General features: G+C 36.9%; 1 protein-coding gene across 3 annotated transcripts in view; it reads right to left on the bottom strand.

Moving 5' to 3' along the window:
* Nucleotides 1-5,079: 5,079 nt before the first annotated feature.
* Nucleotides 5,080-25,886, bottom strand: part of LOC132122464 (cadherin-10-like) — a 53,362-nt gene continuing 32,555 nt past the window's right edge. For all 3 annotated transcript variants that reach the window (XM_059532749.1, XM_059532750.1, XM_059532751.1), the window contains exons 4-12: nucleotides 22,882-23,001; nucleotides 22,150-22,317; nucleotides 20,136-20,323; nucleotides 19,180-19,433; nucleotides 13,573-13,709; nucleotides 13,011-13,129; nucleotides 12,704-12,812; nucleotides 11,509-11,760; nucleotides 5,080-5,810 (exon numbers count right to left, since the gene is read on the bottom strand). In XM_059532749.1, the coding sequence (XP_059388732.1) occupies nucleotides 5,320-5,810; nucleotides 11,509-11,760; nucleotides 12,704-12,812; nucleotides 13,011-13,129; nucleotides 13,573-13,709; nucleotides 19,180-19,433; nucleotides 20,136-20,323; nucleotides 22,150-22,317; nucleotides 22,882-23,001 (1,838 nt within the window). In that variant the 3' untranslated portion in view covers nucleotides 5,080-5,319. The remainder of the gene's footprint in view (nucleotides 5,811-11,508; nucleotides 11,761-12,703; nucleotides 12,813-13,010; nucleotides 13,130-13,572; nucleotides 13,710-19,179; nucleotides 19,434-20,135; nucleotides 20,324-22,149; nucleotides 22,318-22,881; nucleotides 23,002-25,886) is intronic.

Raw genomic sequence — 25,886 nt, 5'->3', positions numbered from 1 at the left:
GAGATGGGCAATGTTTCGCTGTGGTAAAAATATACCTCTACACACCTGCACAATAGCAATCTCAGTGGAACCGTACCTCCGTCCATGGATATTTTAAAGGCCCCATCATTTAATCTAAGAATACAACAGTGACCAAATGAGCAAAATTATGGTTACTATATTAGCAGAACGTTCTGTATGTATGATATATTATTCACATAATGTATTATAGATGATGTATTATCATGATAAATAGATGGATGGATGGATGGATGGATGGATGGATGGATGGATGGATGGATGGATGGATGGATGGATGGATGGATAGATAGATAGATAGATAGATAGATAGATAGATTACGATGCTTACGATGCTTTCCTGTACATTGACAGTGTATTTTACTTGGCAGTCTATGGGACAGTCACAAGCCTCCTGGTTTTCATCCAAAATATCTAACATTGTTTCTGAAGACGAACAAAGCTTTTACATGCTTGGAATGAAGTGATTAATGTCAACATTTTCATTTTGTGGTGGAGTTGCAGGTTCGAACCATGACACATTACCATTATGCTTTGAGCGAGGCATCTATATGAGTTGCTCCAGGAGCCTGTCCCTGTAATTAGCCTACTGTAAATCACTTTGAACAAAAGCAACTGCTAACGGCATGCTGTTTATTCACCTAATTACTCTAAATCTGAACATGATACTCCATATTACCTGTTTTAATAATGAAATATCAGAAGAAAGTACTCCAAATTGACTGTGCATTTTGGGGATATGAAGATTGCTTGCTGCTTAGCAGACAAATTTCATCCATAGTGATTTAGAAAACAGTAATCTGAGGGCCTGTCTCTTTGGAGTGTTGTAGGGTTAAGTGACTTGCTCAAGGGCACAGTAGAATGGCACGGCTCTGATGTTTCTGGGTCTTTCCTCATTGAGGCTGAACACACAAAGCAACATTTGTTTGGCAGTATTAGTCCCAGCCAATACATCCTTGCATGTGCTAATCTAGATTAACCCTTTTAATTTGAATACCCCTTTTTGTAGCTGATGCGAGATTAACTGTACGCTACAGCACTTAAGCATTCTTTGATCCAACGCTGGCCTCCAGACATTGTTCTTAATTTAAATACTAGTGTTTTATAGAACATCCTTTTGTTTAAAGAGTTTCAAACGCATCGAAATGCATTTGCTAACAAACTTTTCTGCCTTTTAAGCAATTTCCCTTGTATTTGAAGTGAGGGTTGAAAGTCTAGTTCCACCAGTAGGGGATTGGGGGAGGCGAACACTCTGAACAATGTTTTAGCATGGAAAGATAAAAGGTTCCACCAAACATATGACTTGCTAACTTGTGCAAGCACAAGCAAAATGTCTTCATTCCTGCTTCTGCCTCTCTCAGCAGTTTAACATTCTCCTAGTCGTCGCAATTAGTTTAGCACGTGTGACTGTGGAATAGCATGTCTTTTGTCTTTTAATGAGTTTTTCTGTTATGTGTGAATGTATATATATAAAGTATCTGTGTATATATAACATACCTTTTTTCTTTTTTTTTTTTTTTTTTTTTTTTTAAATGCTTTATTTTGATGTTACTTATGGACCTGGGAGATGCATATAGAAAAATGCAAGTGCTTTGCATCTTCTTGCATCTCACTGTAAATTAAATATTTGCCTGGCAGTATGCAGATGGAGTATTTACATGTTTTGCTTTCCAGTTTCCAAAAAATATCAATTTCACTCTCCCAAAATGTCGGATCCGTGTGTACGAAACGTCTATACCATACAAAATGTATGCGTATACAGTGAATCGCGTCTCTGTGTGGACGGGGCCTTAGAAAGCTGAGTTAAATTTCACTAGCCACACCCAGGCCTGATTACTGCTAGACCTGTTAAATCAAGAAATCACTTAAATAGAACCTGTCTGACAAAGTGAAGAACACCACATCATACTGCAATCTAAAGAAATGATGAGAAACAAAATAGTTGACATGTATCAGTCTGGAAAGGGTTATAAAGCTATTCCTAAGGCTTTGGGACTCCAGTGAACCACGGTCAGAGCCATTATCCACAAATGCTCATCTCACATTTGGCAAAAAATATCTTGATTATCCCCGAAACTTTTGGGCAAATATTCTGTTGACTGATGTGACAAAAGTAACTTTTTGGAAGGTGTGTGTCCCGTTGCATGTGGCGTAAAACCAACATAGCATTTCGTAAAAAGCACATCATACCAGCAGTCAAACATGGTGGTGGTAGTGTGATGGTCTGGGGCTGCTTTGCAGTTTCAGGACCTGGATGACTTGCCATAACTGATCGAACCATGAATTCTGCACTCTATCAGAAAATCCTGAAGGAGAATGTTTGGCCATCAGTTTGTGACCTCAAGCTGAAGCGCACTTGGGTTATGCAGCAGGACAATGATCCCCAACACACCAGCAAGAATGGCTCAAGAAAAACAAAATTAAGGTTCTGGAGTGACCAAGACCAAGTGCCCAAGTGACCTGCCTTTTGTGTTTACTCGAGTTATCTTTGTGTATTATTATTATTATTATTATTATTATTATTATTATTATTATTATTATTATTATTATTATTATTATTATTATAATTATTATTATTATTTTATCTAAAATAGTTACAATTTTAAAATAACTATTTTTCTATGTGAATAGAATGTAAAATGTCATTTATGTGATGAAAAAGCTGATCTTTACACATGATCCTTCAGAAATCATTCTTGTATGCTTATTTGTTGCTCAATAAACTTTTCTTGATATTTTTGTGGAGAAAGTGATAAACTGCCATTCAAATGTTTGGGTCAAGTAAGAAAACAAATCGACTTTTATTTATCAAGGATGGTTTAAATTGATCTAAGGTGTCTAAATACATTCATAATGTTACAAAAGATTTATATTTGAAATACATTATGTTTATTTGAACTTTATATTCATCAAGGGAAAAAAAAGTACCTGCTACTTCATATTTTGCCCAAAAAATATAAAGCAGCTTTCATCATATATAAAATATACAAAATTTTTATTATTTTTATTGTAACAATTCAAATTCACAAATTGTATAAGATTTTATAAAAACTGTGTATGTACATTTTTACTGTATATATTGAAAACTTAAATAACACAATTCGTTTACTAACATTTGTTTACGTGCATTTATTTATGTGTATTTATTTATTTATTGACATTGCCTACACAAATACTATGGATCTGGAAGTTACATATAGAGAAAATAAGTGACATGCATCATCTTTCACTCTTATAGAAACATTTCCCTGACAGTGTGCAGATGGAGTGTTTTAATGTTTTGCCTTTTTTAGAACTGATTTCTTTGTTCACTGGGAGTGAAGGTCACAAATTTTACAGGTCCTCCGGGGGAAGGCGTAAAATTGGAAATTCTTTGGCATTAAGAGAATATTGTAATGGCTACATTGTCAAAAGAACGATTATTATTATTGAGCTATTCAAGGTCAGGATAGAAAAGAGGGCAGCGGCAGTCCTAATATATGCTTATTTCTCTGTTAACCTTACCCGTGTAATAGCGGTCTAGAGTTAATGAAATAAAATGCCAATTATACTCTACCTCAGCTTGGCCATGACCGCAACCAAAGGCCTCTACACTTGAATGAGAACAGACATGTCGCGGTTTTGCCTGTGGACAAACTAATATCAGAATAACAAAATCTGATTTATTTATTTTTAAATGATCGACGTTACATGTCCATGTACTGAATGGAAAAAGCCTTGGTTTGAAGAAACACTTCATTTAGAACACAAAGCCACAGACTGTAGCTACGTTTTTGATAATTAGTGCGTGTCATAATCCATCAAACCCTTAATTAAATGCAGCAGGCCGTATTGACAAGGCAGTATATTTAAATATGCCTTATAACTTTAAACTATCATTAGGTGGGTTGGAAAGACAGCCCATCTATCGGTTAATTGGTTAATGACTTCGGTTTTCATTTATTATGGAGGGCAGGGAAGACAAACTGTGTTTTTAGGATTAAACCCTGATGGGTTCAATTAAGGACAGAACTGATTCAAGAGAGGAAACTTTTCTGTGTGCAGCCAACATGATCGCATTAGTATTCATGGGTATTTGTTTATAAGTTGTATGCAAACTAGTCACCTGTGGCTGGGAATTGCTGTTCTTACTATTGAAATGTGAGGATTTATACAGAAGTGTATGTCTGTACATATGCAAACAGTGTATAAATTAGACATTTCAGTATGTTGACATTTCAATGTTTCAATTTATGCATCGTATATATAAATATATGTAATATATATATATATATATATATATATACGATGCATAAATTGAAACATTGAAATGTCAACATACTTAAATGTCTAATTTTGTGTGTGTGTGTGTGTGTGTGTGTGTGTTTACATTTTTTTTTTTTTTTTTTTTTACTAAATTATATACTGATTTGTTCATTTTTCATTTAATATTTTTTTTGGAAACCTGTATTTTTTTTTTTTTTTCACTACATTGTCCAGATAATATATATTGGTTTGAAAATGTATCTTTGAAAACTGTACAAAATGTTTAATCCGATGCAGCTTTAAATTGTGAACAAACCATAAAGAGAAAAGATTTTAAAAAGTTTATTATCAAAATAAGTATAAAAATATAAATACTGTATAAAACAATGCGACAGCATTCAAACGACATAAACAGAATGACAGATATTCTACAAGTACACTATTCATTGTACAGCTCTATCTCTATGTTCTGAAATGAATCCACAGTTTGACAGAACCCATATAAACCTTCCACAGGAAAACTGCCTCGTAAACAGAGATATCAAGTAGTTTACATAATGATCATACTTGAAAAACATATTATACACATACTGCACCTATTTTAGACTTGGTCTGCAATAAAAGCTAAGCTTGTTTTTTTTTTTTTCTTTTTTTGTTTTTTTTAGCCATAAACATCGATAGTGTAGAAAGCTACTATCACTCACCTTGGTTATAAAACACATTGTCCACACCATTGATTACAACAAATCCCTAATCTTAAAAGGCATCTGTACTGATTCTTTTGGGGGAAAGAAAGAAAGAAAGAAAGAAAGAAAGAAAGAAAGAAAGAGCAAAAGAGAGAGCGAGAGACCAGAAGAAGAAGAGGACAAAGTTAAAGTAGTCAAAGAGAAAAGAGAATGTCTACGTGAAGAGTTCCCAGGAGTTGAGCGCGATGCTCAAGTCTTCATAGATTCATCTATATGTGTTACACAGCAAAGAACAGCGGGAGATTTCAGTATGTATGTTTTAATTTAGTGCTCTGAGACATATTTAAGTGTGCTGTGTTGCATATCAGCTTTAAGACTCTCTCGGGGACTCCAGCCCTATATACATATCTGCCAGTTTTTTGAACTGTGGACCCCAGTGACTCAGATATTCAAACTCTTGGTCGCCCTCAGTGGCAGCCGATTCCAGAGAGCTGAGGGACTCCGCCAAAGAACCATTTCCTTCGTAGGCGTAGGTAGCCAAGGAGTCATAAGGGGGCGCTGTGGGATCCGAGTCGTTTTCATGCAGCCGTCCGTTGATAAAGTCCCTCACGTCTGTGTTGTCTTTGATGGGGGATGTGCGGCGGAAGGGGAACAGCATTTCGGGCATTATGTCCCGGCGGAGTTTGTTGGTGTCGATGACCTCGGGGTTCCGTAGGGTTCCGATGTCGAAGGCCTGCGTGTCCTCCTCTCCGCCGCCCTCGTCGTTGTAGCTCACCACGTTGTCCCTGACGTCTTCTTTTGAGATGATCAGGGGCTCCTTTTTCTTTTGACGCCGCAGGGCCGCGAACAATACCACAATCACTACAGAGACAGAGACAGACGAATGAAATGGTATCATCAGCATGGTGCAAATCAATATATATATTTTCTCACAGTGCAGTATACAGTCCTTCCCTTCAGGCTGTCTCTAGCTCCTCGCACTGTTACGAAGTGCATGAACGCGGAGCTTTCCCATCTAAGACAGATGGGAATCCGGGTTCTGAATTATCTCGACGACTGGCTCATTCTTGCCCAGTCGCGAACCGAGCTAGACCATCACAGATCTGTGCTCCTCAGCTACTTGGAGTGCCTAGGACTCAGGGTCAATTTTGCCAAGAGCTCACTGCTCCCCAGCCAACATACAGGTATCACATTCCAGGGTGCAGTCTTCGACTCCAAGTAAATAATGACAGATTTTTTTGGGTGAACTATCCCTTTAATTCGGTGTATTGCCTGGCATTTCACTGTAATCATTTTTAGAGTAGTGTAGCTTGTTGACCTTTGAGCTTAGCTAGCTACATTTTCAGAGTAGTTTTCCCATCATTCATTTGAGACCGCATGTTCACAACTCAAAACAAAACACGTCATTGCTTTTGCTGTTTCATTGTAAAAAGATACAGAATACAATTGCTCTGGCAACAAGCAAGATACACAAGAGTGAGACTTATGATTAGGTTAAGTTAATTCAATCAGAGACAGACCAGACAATCAATGGCTAGGACAATAAAATTGTCACAGTCGCCGAAAATAGAAGCACTGAGTCAGCTAAAAAAAAAGCAGTTTTGCGGCTACTCAGAGAAACAGATAGAGAAAGCATGCATAATCTCAATCACTGCGGCGAGAAGAAAGGACTGCCAGAGAATCACAGGCTGTTCTTGGATGGCTAAAGCAGAGCACTTGGATAAGAACCCAGTGAGCAGCACGCAGCACTACAGAGAGCTTAGCTGAGATACAGAGGAGTGTGTTTCAAAAGGTGTTGTGCGCTTAAGGTACTCATGAATACAGGAGAAAGACACACACTGTAATGCAGATAAAGACTTATATACTGCCTGGAGCAGTCCCCTTGCAGTTTTAAAATTGTGTAAGAAATAAAAAATGGTTCGCATTCTTCTCTTGTGAATTACCAGTTTGCAAGGTTCCAAAGGGCACAGATGTAAGGCACCGCAGTAAGGCTTTTTTTTTTTTTTTTTGGCATGTGTAAGAGCATAGAGATAATAATAATAATAATAATAATAATAATAATAATAATAATAATAATAATAATAATAATAATAATAATTATTATTATTATTATTATTATTATTATTATTATTATTATTATTATTATAAAGAAGAACCTTTAGCTTCTGAATAACCTTTCGGTTTCACAAATCTATTATTAATAATTGACTGAGTTATGATTTGGTTAATGGTAATGATTAAAAATTGTTATTATTGATTGATTGATTGATTAAATTTAGACCCCCTTGGATAAAATGCATGTTGTTTATAGTATGCCTTCCTTAAGAATTTTTATTATTAGGGCTTTAAAAAATAAAGGAAAATATTTTGAAGTATGTTGGTATCCAAACTGTTTTAGTTACCATTGACATCGATTGTATGAGCTAACTAACTAAATCAATACTGAGCCATTTGTCAGCTTAATTTTTTGTTGCACAGTTTATTTTGCCTAAATGTTTATTTGTAGTAAATTAAATATGACACTTTTCTCATCTAGCACAATAATGACTTTATTGATTTTATTTTTTTGAGGTGTGATTTCTTAGCCAAATTTGAGGTCTGATTAATTTGTGATTAAATTAATTTCGACATTGTCTAATTAATTAGATTAAAAAAAATGAATCTATTGACATCCCCTGTTATAATTCATGAAGTCATAAATTAATAATTATGAATTATGTTTTGCAAAATTAGTATAATCATTCGATCTGAATTTATAGTCTATTGCTATAATGACATCCCTAAAATTTTAATTATATGTATGTATATAATTTATAGAATGCAGTTTTCATAGGATTATAAATTGAAGAACAATGTTTTTTTTTTTTTTTTTTTTTTTTTGTCATCGACTAAACTGTCAACACTGATTGTGTGTGTGTGTGTGTGTGTGTGTGTGTGTGTGTTTTAATTGCTCCTATTTAAAAGAAGCAAAATATGATATTTTGTTAATTTTGTACAAATATCAGATGCCGCTGTTTAAGATGCATCATGTCAACTGCTGCCACTGTTTGGTGAATTCACCATGTTCATACAGTATGCCGAGCTAGAAGAGATGAGAAGAGGGAATTATGGTCCTAAAAAAAGGAACAGGTGCTGTAGTTTGCAGCTTGTTTTTCCTGTTCAGTGGCTGCTCTCTCCTCCCAGCAGGTAATCGGAGAGCTCGCCCCTGCCTCCCACTCAGGTGTTAATTATGAAGAAGGAACGGTGGGGGGCAACATGCTGTGTTCTGCCCAGCCTGGGGGCTTATGGTGTGTGCAGACCTCATTCTGTGATCTGGAAGGGAAATGGTGGTGAAAGAGTGTGGGCTGGGTGCGGATATTTCTCGCTCTGGCCACATAAAGCAGCTACTTTCTCTATTAGTGTATATTATGGGCTTTGCATTAGCCAGCTCATCAGAAAAGGGTGCAACAGAAAGGATGTAAAATGAGGGGCAAATGGAGAGCAGGAGCCTGAGAATTTTTTTTTTTTAAAAAAGCAGAAATATGCAATAGTTTGTTCTGGTAAGACTCTGCCCTCTGTAACCTGTCCACTCAGCACCAGTTGACGGGTTTAGGGGAAGATACTGAAAATGGAGAAGGATTAAGGGGAAAATATCCATATTAAATTCGCCCAGAGAGGATCAGTGGTGGACTAGATGGTGCCTGCACAGGGGAACAGCAGAATATGAGATGGCAGAAGTGGTTAAACACACGGCGCACAATTGTCTGTGTTGTGTAATGGGTAGAAATATATACATATGGACATAAAATTTCGGGGTGGAATCTAAAGGGGCCATGTAATTATAGAATTTAACTTTTTCTTATGGTTTGCTTATAATGTAAAGTGTGTGTGTGTGTGTGTGTGTGTGTATAGATCATATTCCTAAACTTTTGAATGGTAGCATATCACATTTTCTGAAAAATATCACTCATTTTAATATGTATTTACTGCACCTTTTTATCAAATAAATTCAGTCACTGTGAACCTTTCAATCTTTAAAAAATAAAATTCAAAAATGATCATTGTCCTAAATATGTAACCACACTAATTTGAGTGAGAACAGTGCTTTGTTTACTTTATGAACTTTATGTACTCATGAATAAAACATGATACAGTTTTAAATGATTCTTCTTTTTAGTACTGTAAGTTGTGTCTTGTAAAGGAAGCAGTAAAGTGAACTACTTTTTCAAAAGTTGAGCTACTTATGATTTTTGAGAAGCTTGACATTTTAAAACAGCTTCCCCAACACCAACTTTGATACAGTACATGGCAAAAAGAAAAACATGACTCGTGGGTCTCAGGATGCTGTTGGTGAATTTAAATGAGTTTAAGAACTGAGGCGCCATGACTTAAAAGTAATTTTAAGTCATTTTTGATGTCTTCATAAACTTTGACAGCTTTTAACATATCCTGCTGCTTTGCTTTGTACTTTAAGATATCATCAGTAAAGAAAATCACTAGGTGAAAAGTTAGGCTACACATTGAATATGTAATTAATTCGAGAGGACAGCTGCAAACAGGTTCTGTGTTGAATTTATTAAAACTTTGAGAATTTGTTTGAGAACTTGCTTGACTGGTGCACAACACAGCTGATGCACGAAGAAGCATTGATGCTGGAGTAAAAGTCTTTACTTGAAACAGCTATTTTATTTTAAAATAGATGGTACAGTATGTCTTTAATATGTATAAACAAATGGGAATGGAAACACTTTGGCCAGCATAAATAATAGACAGCAAAGTCACCCTGATGTTCCTGAAAATGTTTTGTTTTAACGATTCATACAGAAGCAGATAATAGTAAATGCAGAATGATGACGGATTGCCTGAGGTTAGATTGGAGATTGGAGAGATGCACTCACCAGCAGTTTGAACAATTACTTATTGATGGATTTTTTAACTTAAGCTGTTCAGAACCAGCTGTGCTTTCATACTGCAATTCCTTGCACAAGTGGCATTTTAGGACATCAAGGAGCATGCGACCTACTTAAGCCCCGGAAGAACACAAAGGCCTTTTTGTCAATTGCATACATTTAATAATGTTCTGGTTAATTTTTAACTGTGGCTGTTTTTCCACACCGCTAAACTTTCTGAGGAAAGCAAAAAACGAGAGAGAGAGAGAGAGAGAGAGAGAGCACCTACAGTAATGTTTTAATGGGGTGCCCTACTTTTTGATTGTCTGGAGGAAATATTTGGAGAAAATGCAAAGTAAAAATTAATAAATAACAAAATAAACATCACAAGAAGGATGCCGCACAGCCCACACTGTGCTGCATCATCAGAATAGCAAGACAAGAGGTCAGGATGCTCTGCTCGCTAGACACATCACTGAGATGTTAAAAGCGCTTATTTTTGGACCATGTCCTCAGGACAAATCTGATATTCTATTAAGTAGGCTGCATTAGTCCAGAAAAGATATTGTTATCAAATGTGCCACAAAAATGTATGGTCTCCAAATTTCCACAGAACTGGATGAAAGAAGCATTGTTGTATTGTAGTTAGAGTGATTCAGCACAAAACTAGGTTGAACAAAAAATATTTCTGTGTCATCTCTCTTTATATTTTGGCCTGTCTGTCTGTCTCTTGTCTGTTTGTTTTCTGTCTGTATTGTCTTGTCTTTCTGTCTGTCTCATTTCCTATCTGTTTGTTATCTGTCTGTCTCTTTATCTGTCTGTCTGTCTGTCTTTTTTTTCTTTTTGTTTATTTGTATTGTCTGTCTTTTTTCTATCTATCATCTATCTATCTATCTATCTATATCTATCTATCTATCTATCTATCTATCTATCTATCTATCTATCTATCTATCTATCTATCCATCCATCCATCCATCCATCCATCCATCCATCCATCCATCCATCCATCCATCCATCCATCCTGCAACAACTCAATCACAGAAGCATCCCACTTCTGACCTGAAGAGGTAAGACGCAACAAGAGAAACAGCTAGAAACCCAACAGCCTTTCTCCTGTCTCTGTTTGAGCCTTGTTGATTGCACTGCAGAGCAACAGTGTTTGTACTTTTTGGTGAGTTTACTGTGTAATGCACTTAAATCAGCGCATATAGATGATATATGAAATGCATCTAAGAAAGTGCACTGCATATGGATAAAGGATTCATATCACACGTTCAAGTAAACAAAAATAGAAGTGTAGGAGTGGTTTTGGTGCAGTGGATAAGACACATTCCTTTGGTGTGAGAGACCCGGGTTTGAATCCACTGTGAGACACCAATGTGTCCCTGAGCACTTAACCCCTAGTTGCTCCAGAGGTGTGTGACCTATGACATATATATAGCAATTGTAAGTGGCTTTGGATAAAAGCGTCAGCTAAATGAATAAATGTAAAATGTAAATGTTAATAATGCAAGTAAAGAGGGCTGCTATGTCCAGGGTGACCTAAATCAGATCCGGATTAACCATATGGACAATTGGGCATCTACCCAGGGGAATCATGTTCAGAGTGGCTCCATGCAGGGCTGTATAAATGTTTTTAAATAGCTAAACATGTCCCAAATGCTTCATATTTACAGGAGTTCAACACTTACTCAGTAATATTAAAATGCAGAGTAAGATGGCCACCAGGGCTCCAGTGCTGAGTCCAGCTGAGAGCAGAAGGGCTTCAGTACTGCATGTCTGCACATTCCCACGGCTATCGCAGGCGCAGACGCGGACCGTCAGCGTACTGGTGCTGCTCTGGATGGGGTAATCGTTGTCTGAGATGACGACAGGCAGCAGGTATGAGCTCATCTCTCTTCTGTTGAAGCGGCCCCGACGGGTCAGGATCCGCGCTGTGTTGTCTGCAAGATAAAAAGAGATACTGAGACTAGTGTGTAATAGACTGTGTTGTTTTCAAAGCTTAAGTATTGAGATGCATTTTAGCTAGCAATGTAATTGTTGCATCTTTGGCATTGTGAATAGATGTTTTGAATTAATTAAAACACCGTAACTGTTTGTAGTTTGCTTGCATGACAGATGTGTATCTGTAGTGTACTATGACTTATGCTGATACTGTTTTCAAGTGCAAACATACTAACAATGAAGATCAGTAGCCAACTGCAAGGTTAAGTGTTATGTGTGCCTCTAGTGGCACCAAATGGAATTGTAAAAAAAAAAAATATATATATATATATATATATATATATATATAAAAAATAAAGTGACTGTTTTCAAATAGTTTCCTCAAATAATTCAGTCTGCTTTGACATTGAGGAATTCTTATTTTATTTTATTTTTTTATAATTATTGTGACTTCTGTCTCACAAATGTGACTTTATTGATATTTTTATTTATTATTATTATTATTATTATTATTATTATTATTATTATTATTATTATTATATTAAATATTTTATATTTTATGAAATTATTATTTTTGTTACTCCAGTCTTCAGTCACATTATTCTTAGAAATATCATTATAATATGATAACTTTTTTTTTTTTGTTTTTTGTTTTTTTTTACATTTTAAATGTATTTGCTGTCATGTTTACATTCAAATTAATGTTTCCTTGCTGAATAAAAGTATTAATTTCTTTAAAAAAAAAAAAAAAAAAAAAAAACTTACTGATTGGTTAGGGTTAGGTTAGGGTTAGGGTGATTATTATACTGATTATTATAGAGTATTTTTGTTTAAACTTAAATTTATATTTGGAATTTCAACCTTTAGTCTCACCATTGTATTTCTTATTTTAAACTCTCACTATTTCCAGTCTGATGCAGAAATGGTTTCCCATTGAATTACCTTCATTGTCGAAGATGGTGAAGTTTGGATTGATGGTGCTTAGACTGAAAACAAACTTGTGCCCTACAAGAGGTTCATCAGTGTCCACAGCACTTATGGTCTGGATGAGCTGGGAACATAAGCAGCTAAGATTATTCACTGTTTTCATTTAATTCTAATTCACCATAGTATTGTGTAATATAACAAAACCATCCTAGTCATAAATGTAGCTCTAAAGCGCCACAGAACAGCAGAAAAACAAAGCAAGCAGAAGCGTTTAATAAAATATTTGTGTGAAACAATGAATAAACATGAAACTGCGGCATACCTGACCAGCTTTGACATTCTCACAGACAAAGGTCTCGTAGTACATGGCGAATTCAGGCGCATTGTCATTCACGTCGCGCACTTTGATAAACACCGGCACTCTGGTTTGCAGGGCAGTACCTAGATGCCAATGATGAATGCATTTCAGCAATTGTTGAAGATATTCAGTTTGCATTCAAGAGGTCTAATTTTGTTTCTCTCTATTTGTCTTTCAGCCTTTTACCCCAGGCATGTATTCTTCTACCGAGAATGCAGAAAGCATGAATTAAACCACAACTCAAGGTGACAGTTTGATTTTTGTCATCAGTCATTTATTGTTTTGCTGTGATTTAAGCCATTTCTGAAAATATCTTGAGGCTCTAGAAGTTTTAGTCCATTGTATAGCACATTATTTGAACAGGTTTGGACAAACAAAAAACTGAAAATGAATTTCCTACCATATCTAGTTCATGATTTGAATGTGAAATATTGAATTAAAAGGCAAGAGCTTTCCGGATTGTTATAAGTAAACCTTGCAGCATTACCCCATTTCATATCAGCAAAGGCTCAAAATGCAAACTTACTCAGTTCGGTTGCCAGAACAGAGATGTTGTGCCATTTGGAAGTTTCTCTGTCCAGACCCTGCAGTGTGCTGATGGTCCCATTGTTGGAATCGATGTTAAACAGTCTCTCCAGGTCTGTGTGGCGATCAATGGTGTATCTGAAACAAGAATGACAGTAATGAATGCAAGACAATGGAGCTCTGATTATGCTCAGGCACAGGGACCGAATGTTCTCAGTGTTTTAAAGTGTTGTAAACACGGCTCCACGAAGTGAAAAAGGGTACATCACACACCCATAATCAAGGGCTCAGAACATTGCCTATGTGGTCCACCAAATAAATCAGCCCAGACTGGTTTAATTTTCCTTCAAGCAGTAGGACATATTTGATTTGACATCTCTATTAGAGAACAAATTTGCCCTCGTCAAACGCATCGATGTTAGTTACAAGCCGAGGACAACAAACTATACATTGTACCTCTGCCTTTTAAGACCGCAGCTACAAACTACCCTGCTGAAAAGACCAGATATTGAACTCTCATGTCGGTCCGGACTGGTTAACAGCATCAATAATAATAAAAAAAGTATTCACCCTCTTGGAAGTTTTTATGTTCTGCTGTTTTACAGCATTGAGGATTTAATTTGCTATTTTGACATAGTTTACCTGAAAAATCTTGTTTTGTGCCATTGTGGAAATATTTCTACTTACTGATTAAAGTTATTTGATGCAGAACTTAGCAATACATAAATTTGAGTCAGTTGGCCACACCTTTGAACTGGAATTAGACTTGGAATTACAGGAAGTGAACTTTACAAAAATGCAATTAAAACAAATGGAATAATTACTTTCAAAAAAGTTAATTTTACAAGAAAATACTATTTTTACTATATGTCGTTTAATTCTTTGTGTTACTTGTGGTTTCTTTGTAATTATTTGTGAAACTGAACATTTCTGAGTGAAAATTGTTTCAAACTACACCAACACCATTTCCTTTTTCTGGATAAAAACAATATTTCTATGCCTGTTGTATTAAAATTCAAGAAAGGAATTGGAATTTAAAATGCTTTTTCAAGTCAAATCTGAATGACACACATTCCTGTAATTCAATGTTTTATTTTAGCAAACAACCTTCAGCTTTGCACACGATTCTAATGTTTCCCCATTTTTCTTTTCAATACTGCTTCACCTTCAACAGGTTATAAGGACATTATGATTCCACCCATAAATACTAGTTTGGAGATCTGGACTCGGGCCACTCCAGGACACTAGTTTTTTTTTTTTTTTTTTAGCCGTATTTGACTTCATGCTTCTGGTCATTGTCTTGCTGGAAAACAGATCTCTTCCTGCAGGTGTCTTGCAGACCCCATCAGATTTTCCTCCAGGGTTTCTATGTATTTTACCCTCAAAAGCTTTCCAGAGCCTTCTGCAGAGAAGCATTTATGCCCCTCAGCGTGATGCTGCCACCACCATGATTCACAGTGGGGACGATCTGTTTTTGCTGATGCTCTGTTTAGTTTATGCCAGACGTGGCATTTATTTTAATGGCCAGAAAGCTCAATTTTAGACACATCAGATCATAGAACCATCTTCCAGCTGGCTTCAAAGTCTCCCACATGCCTTCTGTAGCCGAGATGTCATATGACAGTTTTTTAGCAGTTGCTTTCTCTTTTCCGCTCTGACTGGTGAAGGACACGGGGTAACAGATGTCGAATGTCTTTCCAATCTCAGGTACCGATGCTTGTAACCTTTTTTGAGTTTCCTTCTTGCACAGTGTCGCATAGTTTAAGGACTTCTTCCTCTAGGTAGATTGCCAGGCTCTTTCCGTTTCTTAATTATTGATTTTAACAGTACTCTAGGGGGCATTTAATGACTTAAAAATTGTCTTGTACTCATCCCCTGCCTTCTGCATTTCAATTACTTTCTGCTGGAAGTGTTTTTATGGTGTACGTTCTGCCACAATGACTCACCAGAAGTTGGACCTTCCAGATAGAAGTGTATTCAGACCACAATCAATTCAAAACCCTTGACTACACACAAGTGATTTTTATTGAACTATTTATGTAATAAAAACAAAGTTAGATACGTGCATAAATATCATATTTCAAACTTATGAAACTAGTAATGTTGGTTTTTATATTTTATATTCTGAACTATTTTTAGATCACTTTATTTAATTAATTTATTTACTATTAATTCCCCTATGATTGCACTGTTACTCCAAACACCATTAATTATGTCAGTTAGTATTTGTTTCATTGGTACATCTGTAAATTTATATCACTTGCACTCCCTATTCTATTTCTATTCTCAATACTTGTTAGAAAGTATTATTAATGCTTTCATTGTTATCATTCTAAAGCATCTGCTAAATGACTAAATGTAAATGAAAAAACCTTATTGGTTGATTGATTGTATGCTGTCTGATCTTAGTTTATGATGGTTGTTGACCTAGGAAATCTTGCACATAACACACTAATATGCTTCGAATATCCAAATCCATTAAAGGATTTTTAGGCTGCATTAATTAGGTAAACCGGGACTGGAAACACTTCCCATAACACCTGATGTACTTGCTACATCATTAGAAGAATGGCATCTAGACTAATATTAGTCTGTTTCTCTCTTATTCCGAGGTCACCGTAGCCACCAGATCCAGTCTGTATCCAGATCAGAGGGTCACTGCAGTCTCCCGAATCCAGTATGTATACAGACCAGATGGTGGATCAGCACCTAGAATGGACCTCTACAGCCTTGAAAGACAGCGGAGACCAGGACAACTAGAGCCCCAGATACAGATCTCCTGTAAAGACCTTGTCTCAGATGACCACCAGGACAAGACCACAGAAAACAGATGATTATTCTGCCAATCTGACTTTGCTGCAACCTGGAATTGAACTGCTGGTTTCGTCTGGTCAGAGGAGAACTGGCCCACCAACTGAGCCTGGTTTCTTCCAAGGTTTTTTCTCCATTCTGTCACCAATGGAGTTTTGGTTCCTTGCCACCATCGCCTCTGGCTTGCATAGTTGGGGTCACTTCATTTACAGTGATATCGTTGACTTGATTGCAAATGATTGCACAGATACTATTTAAACTGAACTGAGATTATGACATCACTGCATTCAATGATGAACTGCCTTTAACTGTCATTTTGCATTAGTGACTATGCATTGCATTGTTTTCCTAATTATTGTTGTTCAGTTGCTTTGAAGCAATCCTTTTTGTTTAAAGCGCTATATAAATAAAGGTGACTTGACTTGACTCCAGCATTCAGAACTATTTTTCTTAAAAAATTTCAGCAGAATACTGGTACCTTAGTGCCAGCAAGTGCAATTTTTAAGTAACCAATTATGCATTATGCATCGAATAGCCAGCTGTGACGAACACCTTCCTAGCTGAAGCAACTAGAAACTATCAATTATCCTTAACCGCATATTGCGTGTTGTGAATTGTGAAGTGGCTCGTTTGAAAGAGCCTGAATGCTAATCACTCTGTTGATCTCCTGCCTTTTGTTTTCATGCAATAAGAAAAGGAAATATTTCCTATTAAACCCATTTATCAATGTCAGCTTACATATTCTGCTGACATTTAAATATGCAACTGAGCGTGACGTGCATGAGTAAGCCAGAAGGACAAGCTTTTCAGACAATCGCTCACAAGTGCGCATGCGGACAGGAGACGAGAGACAAGACACACTCTTTCACACCAACTTTGTGACTTATAAAAGTCTGAATTCAGAAAGGAAAGGAGGGGGGAGATAAAACAGCGCCTGTATTCATCTCGCCAAACTTCCGGAGGGAAATCACCAACTGAGGCCCCATGAATAATTTTCTTTTCCCCCCAACTTCACACACATACACACGCACACGCTTGGGAACATGTTGATGGATTGGATTTAACCGAGCACAAAACATCTGATCAACATCCAAAATGTGGAAGGCAAAGAGGTGTTCTGCTTGATTTAAAATACACTGCAATGAACTTTATGTTCTGATGCTCTGGGAGACACTTTTCAAGGTGTCATTTTGCTGTTTCCCCCCGCTGTACTTTTTATTTGTGTTTAAAGTGAAAGCAACCACTTGTTTGTTCGCTGCATATTCAAAAGCATTTAATTACTGAGTCACTTTGTTCAAATCTCTACTGGACCGTTAAATTACCTGTTACAATGGCTAAGATTATATGTTGACAGAAGCCTCCTTATTAGCTAAATAAGCCTTTGGATGGTAATGAAACTAATATAATGAGTACAACAGAAAGCATCACAAAGCTAGTATGAGCATCAAATCATTAAAGCAGAATCAAGATTCTTCATTATGTTAAAAAAGCAACTTTCAGACACTCAAAACATCCTTGCTAATTATTGAAACTGTTTTTTATTTTGAGTTTAATATTTAAAATTGTGTAATTATTTTAAACGAGTCTAATTAATATTCTTACTCAAATATTCTCACTCACACTCACTCACTTCTAAAATAGATTTTATAAATGTTTATTTCTTTAATATGTATATTATATGAAATACTGTTCTTATACGTTTATTAATACTACTTTAATACGTATTTAAAATAGTCTTTTAAAATAAACAATAATTCAATGTAAAATAATATATTATAAATATATTATATAAGGTAGTGTAATTGGTCTAATTCATATTTTATACCACACACGCATAATGACCATGTGTATAATCACTACACATCACATAAAATGAAGCAGCACGATCATCATATCTTCCTTGTTCTAATGCGAATAGGCCTTATTCACGTTAGATGTCAAGTCACCTTCATTTATATAGTGCTTTAAAAGGTTTTCACAACACACATTGGCAATTCGTCAGCTGAACAGCGGGTATATACAACAGTACAATCCATTGAATGCACTGCACGTCTATCCTTCACAGCCTCATTTTCATTCCTGTCAAAAATTTAATATTGTGATACACTGACTAAGGTCAATTATATGCCTATTAGACAAAGTCCCTTTCAAGAAAAGTATGTTTACTCAGTGGCCAAGTGGAAGTTATTTCTGGGATGCAAGAACAAGTCATATCTATTTGAATAGGGAAATCTTGAAATCTCTTAACTCATAAAAAAAAAAAGAATAATAAAAAAATAATTACAATCTGATCTCAAAATTTTGTTCGATATACTCAATTAGCATTAAACAAGTTTATATTTTCAGCCAGACCAGCCATTGTACATGTGCATTCCTGAGCATGCATCCAAATTGTGTATTAAGTATTACATTTGAAATTGAATTTACTACATGACTGTTAAAAAGTACATTCTATATAGTATGATTATGGGTAGTATGAATGAAATTCGAATGCACTACATCCACAATGTTGTTACTATCACATGACCAACCAGAGTCAGTTGCGTTGCTTCACTTTCATTAATAAATCCTCTCCCATGGGATAGTAAAGTGTCCATCGAATGCACACTTGAGAATCTTGGCGGAACTAGCAGGTTATCCATTTTCACCAACCGTTTTGCAAATACTATGAATTTGGATATACTATTCTTTTGGCGTACTGTTTTTTGCATACAATAAAGTAGGAAATTATTCGATTTCAGATGCAGCATTTTTCTATTTATGCTTGTGAAGTTCAGTATGTTTAAAAGGTACTCACTTTACCAGGTGGTTGATTATATCAGGGTCTCGAGCGAACACCGTACCAACTGAGCTGCCGGCGGGGGTGTCTTCGTCCACCTCAAAAATGTACATGGCCCGACTGAAGACCGGAGGCTCGTCCACATCCGTGACCGTGATCCTGACAATCGCCGTGTCGCTGAAAGGCCCCAGTTGTTCAAAGCGTCGATCTATATGTGTATTGGTCACCTGCACCCGTAGTGAGTACAACCTCTTACTCTCGTAATCTAGTTGCTGAACAGGAGAAAGGTTACAAGATCAAAGATAAGATGGTTAGTCCGGTCTTCATAACCTCTCTGAATAAAGAAAGGCTTACTTTTCTAAAATGCTTCTTCTCGGGTCTATTCGGTCACAGATTAATGACATGCTCTAGCAATGTCGCCATAAACTTTTCTAAATCGAAAGCTCGTTTTTGCATATGAATGCTTATCGCTCTCCCTTTTCTTCCGAGTTGAATGTCTTTTTCATAAAGGCAGGGCATGGTGCTTTAATGCAGACTTTTAATTATGAAACGATTAAAGACTCAAGGTACGATCTTTTACCTTTCGCCCATTCAGGCCTTCTTCCGTAGCTATCTTTCATTCTAGTTTAAGCAATAAGATTTGCATAATTGTCTGACTCTCGTCAAAGCCTGACCTGACAGAGAGAGGAAATAAGCTATAGGCAGATTTCAGCAGGCGAATAGATCCCTGTGCCACACAAAAGGGAAAAAGGCACTTTTTGGGCTGTGAATAGAATTAAGTACCTTTGTAAAGTTGATAGGACACGAAGGCTTCGATTTAGGGGATTACTTTCTAAGCACTTCGCTTCGTATGGGTGCGTGCATGCGTACGAAAGAATGAGAATGAGGGAAAGACCGGCGGATGGTGCGGATTTTATTTCCAACCTCCGATTTACAGTGTGAGGTTTTAAAGTTTTGATATAGGGCCTGTTTACCTTCTTCACCATTATCACCCCTTCCTGGCTGGTGCTGTCCGTGATGATATTGAACACATCTTGCCCATCACCATCCAGGATGGAGTACCACATCTCGGCGTTCTCTCCCACATCCGCGTCATACGCTTTGATCCGGCCCACTGGTGATCCGATTCCGGCTGACTCTGGTGTGGAGAGATGGTAGGTACCTGGAGAAGGAGAGCAAAATAAATCAATTGAGTAAACAGGCAGGTGTTTGTACGAACTCTTTGTTCTCGAGCGAGCCACTTCGGCGTGCATTTGTCTATTTGTTTATCCTTCTCTTGGGGAAAAGCAGAGCAGCCTCTCAGTGGTTATTCTTTAATAGAATTTCAGCTCCGATGAGCCATTGGAGAAGGTTCTTTTTAAACCCGGTTTGTGATGTGGCTCTTGTATTGGATTTGAGACTGTGGCAAAGAGAGAAGGATTATCACCCCAAATGAAGCTCCCGCTGTGCTCTCTTTCTCTCGCTCCATCTCTCTGTCTTCTAGTTTGTATCCTTCTTTCTCTATCCACCCTTCTCTCTCACTCTATAAAAGCCTCTTTCTGTGGAGATTTTGTTCTGGGTTCACATTGTGACTCATCTTGGTCAGTAGGAGAAATGGGCCCCGAGCATTTCCATGATAATTCAGCTGAACTGTGACGTACTGTACGTGTATTGCAGTTCTTATGAAATATCACTTGCAAAACTTCCCATCCGAACAGTTGATTTCATATGCTCATTATCTGCAAATCCAAGCACAATTCTGCTCATAATTACTTTGATAATATAGCCTGCATCAATTTTTAATAGTTGACTGGCAGTCAAACTCTTGTTCAGTTGATATGCTCTTTATGGCTTTTTTTAGGTCTTTTGTTCTACACATTTCAATAGCATTTTTTTTTTTTTTTTTTTTTTTTTTAGTTGCCAGCAACCGCCATCGTTTTTAAAGATTTTCACTAAACTTTAATGGAATATTTTGTTGTATGAATATCTGAACATGCAATATATCAGAATGAAGAAGAGACATTCTACTTAAAAAAAATAAATAAATAAATACATAAAAAAACTGTTTTATTCCAGCTTCAAGCTTGCTTTTTTTTATCTACACTTGAATGTAGGTAGGTTTCATAAAAGAAGGTAACATTTTGAGCAAAAAGCTGAGAAAATCGCATTTTATCAAATACAATATCTGGATAGTATTTAGTACAAGAACAAAGCAAAATGTAGTAGATTGCTTCCATCAGCACCCCTAAGGCTCACACAGTCCTTTACCACTTCCTGGACTGACATTTCACTCTGTAACATTAGGGAGTTTTCATTATGCGATAAGTGTTGATGATCGCACTATTTTTCATATCCATATGCTTACACAAGATCACTCGTTTCTGCAGCTTCCTCATCTGTGCTTTTGATCGAATGATTCTAGACTCCTTCAGGAGATGCGTAATAGTGCCCGCTAGTGTATAACAACGAAAATGCAGAAACTCAGAAAATTCTGTGTTTGGCGGGAAAAAGTTAATAAAGTTCCATAGAAATTTGTCATAATTTAGTTTTACTTTATCTAAAATTGGCTGTTTTTGTTAACATACCTTTTAAGGCCTCCATTTGTAAACTATCTCTTGTGGATTGGGAAGAAAGCTTTGCATTTTGTGTGGTAGATAATGGCTGCTTTGTACATCAAACCCTTTGAACTAAAGATTTAAAGCAAGGAATACTATTCCTGTAGCTCAAATGGAAGATCATGCTGTTAACGATGCCAACATCAAGGTTTTGATTCCCTGAGAACACACACATTCATTTAATATAGCTTGAATGCTTTACCAGTTGCTTGGGGAAAAGGTTTCTGTCAAATTTGATTTGATTTTATTTGAATTTGAAGTTCAGTTAATTAATTTGAAAACAATTTATTTCGCAGAATGCATCACCTGTGTTGAATCTGTGTTCCTTTCTGATTTCAAGATGTCTCCTTCAGATTAACACATGTATGTCAGAGGAGTGTGTGTGCTGTCTTACTGTGCGGGAATCGAGGAGGACTGTTGTTGACATCCAAGAGAGTGATGTTGACTGTAGTGGTCCCGGAGAGACCACCCATCTGTCCAGCCATGTCCTTAGCCTGAATCACCACCTGATAGTGCTCCCGGTTCTCTCGAATCATGTTCGGAAGGGCTGTCCTTATGACGCCTGACAGGATGGACAGACACAGGTTTTTTAGGTGCTATCTAATGAGCTTATCTGACTTCATTATTTATATCTTAATGTCATGCTAAAAAAGAAGGTTGACGAGAACAAAAAAAAAAAATAAAAAACACAACCAAGGAAATGAATTCCCTGCCTTGGGGTATTTAAAGAGTGAGTTTTAATTGAGTAGGATGTCAGTCTTCAAATGATGTTGTGATAAGGTTATTAGTCGAGAGAGCAATATTATAATATTTTTTTAAGCACCACACACTTAAATCATACTAAACTCATTAAAATAAATAAATTGTTATATTAGAATAGATATGAATGATAACAAAAAAAAAAACGTGTCTATGTGTGTGTCTTCGTTTTCTTTATGCAAAATATAATTTCTTATCCTCTAGATTTAGGGTGAAATATGATCAAGACATCTTTTCTCGACAGGCTTTATGCGATTCACCCACACATGTATGAAAGCATGTTAGCCAATTCTGTATCACCTTACTATTGTATCCCATCTTTTAATCATTTCAGTCATGCCTGTTCTCTCATCTTTTCCCAGCTTACCCGTTTCAGGTTCGACTGAGAAATATGGCTGGCCCTGCAGTATGCTGTAAACCAGCTTGGCGCTGTTTCCATATGCTTCATCATCTGCATCAGTGGCTGTAACTCTTATTACGAATGCACCTTGAGAGAGAGAAAGCAAAAGAGAATTATAGAGAGAGGTATTTCAGACCTAACATGACTGTAAAACATGATTCCCACATCCAGTATTAAAACCTCAACCATGATCAAAGCAGCGCATCCTAAAGGTGCACCATGAACGACAAATTCCTAGTTGTAAAAGTGGCTATTAGACTATAAGATGAGACCCCCTCCCTCCCAGCATGAGCAGTGATCAAGGCGAATGCATGATCACTCGTGCTTTCATCCTCTCTATCTCTGTGTGTTTCTTATCTAAATCCTAGTCTCATAATTACTCCAGCTGCACGGTGAGATGGACATATCTGTAATTGTAGTTTTTCTTTTGCCCACTCTCTCTGGGTCATCCCATTCATTTTCCGCTCTGATGGAATCTGCTGTATGTTGCTGGGAAACGTCAGACTAATAATCTGCTCAAAGAAACATTATAATTAGACCAATTAATCTAGAACTAACATGATTATGGGGGGTTCTTTTCAGCCTGACACAGCTCTGGGCATACGTAGGAGGGGAAAAAAATGGTCTCTGATATGTAAAGCTCTTTGAAATTTGGCTATGGAGTAAAGTAAACCAACTCATTTGGCTGCTTATATTTGGCTCTACATTAATGTTTTACTATAGGCTAAGCAGTATATAATAAATATTCACATTTTAAATATTTTCTGCTGGTGATTCACAAGATGTCATAAGTAATTTTGCAATCCTTCCTCAACCCACTACTCGCCAGTATGTAAGTGTCATTAAAGATGTTAAAATAGCTTCTCTAATTTTAACTTCAGTAGCAAAAAAGTTGGTCGGTGTTGGTAAGGTTGATTCATTTCTGTGAATCGGTTTAAACTAGCATTTTCCATCTAAAGTATGTACATGGGGATCAAAAATATTAAATATTTGTAAGAATCAATGTACACTCCATACACTGTAATGGTAAAGCAAAGGACAATTTTTTGTTACATCTTTGCAAATTTATACATATATATATATATATATATATATATATATATATATATATATATATAAATTGATTCCATTGCATAAGTATTCATACCCTTATCTGGGACAGTTGAAAACTAGCTCAAGGCATATCGATTGTGGATGTTACTACACTTTAAGTTAATCTGTGGCAAATTCAATTGAATGGGTAGGATTTGGAAAGCCACACACATCTTAATAAAAGGTACAAAAGCTGAAAATGCATATCAGAGCAAAAAACAAGCCCTGAGGTCCAAAGAACTGCCTGTAGAGTAGAGCAGGAAAAAAAAAGTAAATGTACCAAAATAGAATGAAAACCCAGTCCAGAGCATTCAGAACCTCAGACTGGATAGAAGGTTCATCTTCCAACAGGACCCTAACCACAGAACAAGGGTGGCTTAAAGATAACTCTGTGAATGGTTTTCACTTGCTCCAAGAGCACTCCACTGCTGCTCCATCAATAGTACAATTCATGCCAACGGCCCAAAATATAAATGTATAATTTAGTCATGAAACTGTAGATGGCACAGACTGACAGTTATTAACGTAACTGATGATATTCACAGCGTTAAATGACTTGGCACAAGCTGATTGTTTCATGTTGCATACGCAGCCAATGAGCCTGCCGCTTTACATTTAAATGGCTGGTTAGCATTCACTTGAGCCTTTAAGGGGCGCTTTCAGAGTTCCTCTGAAACCTACCACCTTCCCCAGCTCCACAGATCTGCTACGGGTTCTTTTATGTGCTATTTGTTCTCCAGCAGTATGTCTTAAATACTCATGGCACCGTATCGGCGTATGCATTGGCAGTGGCAAGTTCCTGTACTTGCTTGCAGCAGCAGCAATAATCTACAACTACAGCAATAGAACAAATCCATTAACATTGTCATAACCATTACCACGCTAAAATCTTGAGAGTTGTCATGACTGAACTGCATATTTAGCAAGAACTCACATATTAAACATATTTATCTAGCTTGATACAGATGTATCACTCACATGAGAAGGAAAGTGAAAGCTATGATGATTATAGTTACGGAATTTGTAGTATTAAATATGCTATACTATTGTAGTATACTATTTTTTTTTTTAAATTATGTAATGTTTTATTGTTACATATTTTTTTTATATGAGTTTGATTGTTCTACATGAAAGTATTGTTGTGTTTTCAAGTGTGTAGTACACCATTGCCCACAACAAAAGTCTGATCTTGGCCTGGTGTCAGATAATAACTAGACAACTTTTCTCCTGCCACAGTAAGGGCAAAATCACTCCTCATGCGTAGTTGCAAACAACCGTGCTTTCCATTACACTCACGGCTTCCTGTGAGTAGTTTCCTCAGAGGTTTCTCCGTTCTCATTTGTGTACTACTGACATCTTACTGTTTGTTCTTCTCGATAGACTTTAGAGGTGACTTCGCGGCTTCTCAGTCTCACCTCTGAAGGTGGACCGAATGCACATGTTGTTTCTGCCATGGATCAGCGGCGTCCTTGGCATCAACAAGACCTCCGCTGAGGTCTCCGAACGGCTCGAAGAATACTAATGAATGCGGAAACATCTGTCGGCCTCCGGTTCCATTCCGATAACATGGAGTGAAACAGTGTCAGTCTTCATGGATGGCCAGATCTGATTAACGGCAGGCACGTTCGCAACACATGGCCAGTTTGTTCGGCTTAAACGCGAGTGCCACCGTGACCTCACGGTTGGCAAGAAGAGCCGTTCCTGAATTCGTACATGGTCGGGAGAAAGCAAGAGCTCAAGTGAAGTGTCAAATGAGCACGGTGTCCCATTTATATTACGGAGTACCGGGGATGATGTAACTTTGAATCCCATGGAGTAATACGGATATGAAACAAAGAACGAGTCTGACGGAAAGAGAAACGGAAAAGAAAGGCTGAGCT

Source organism: Carassius carassius, chromosome 40 (genome assembly GCF_963082965.1).
Source record: "Carassius carassius chromosome 40, fCarCar2.1, whole genome shotgun sequence".
Lineage (NCBI taxonomy): Eukaryota > Metazoa > Chordata > Actinopteri > Cypriniformes > Cyprinidae > Carassius > Carassius carassius.
This window is presented reverse-complemented; position numbering and strand designations above follow the sequence as displayed.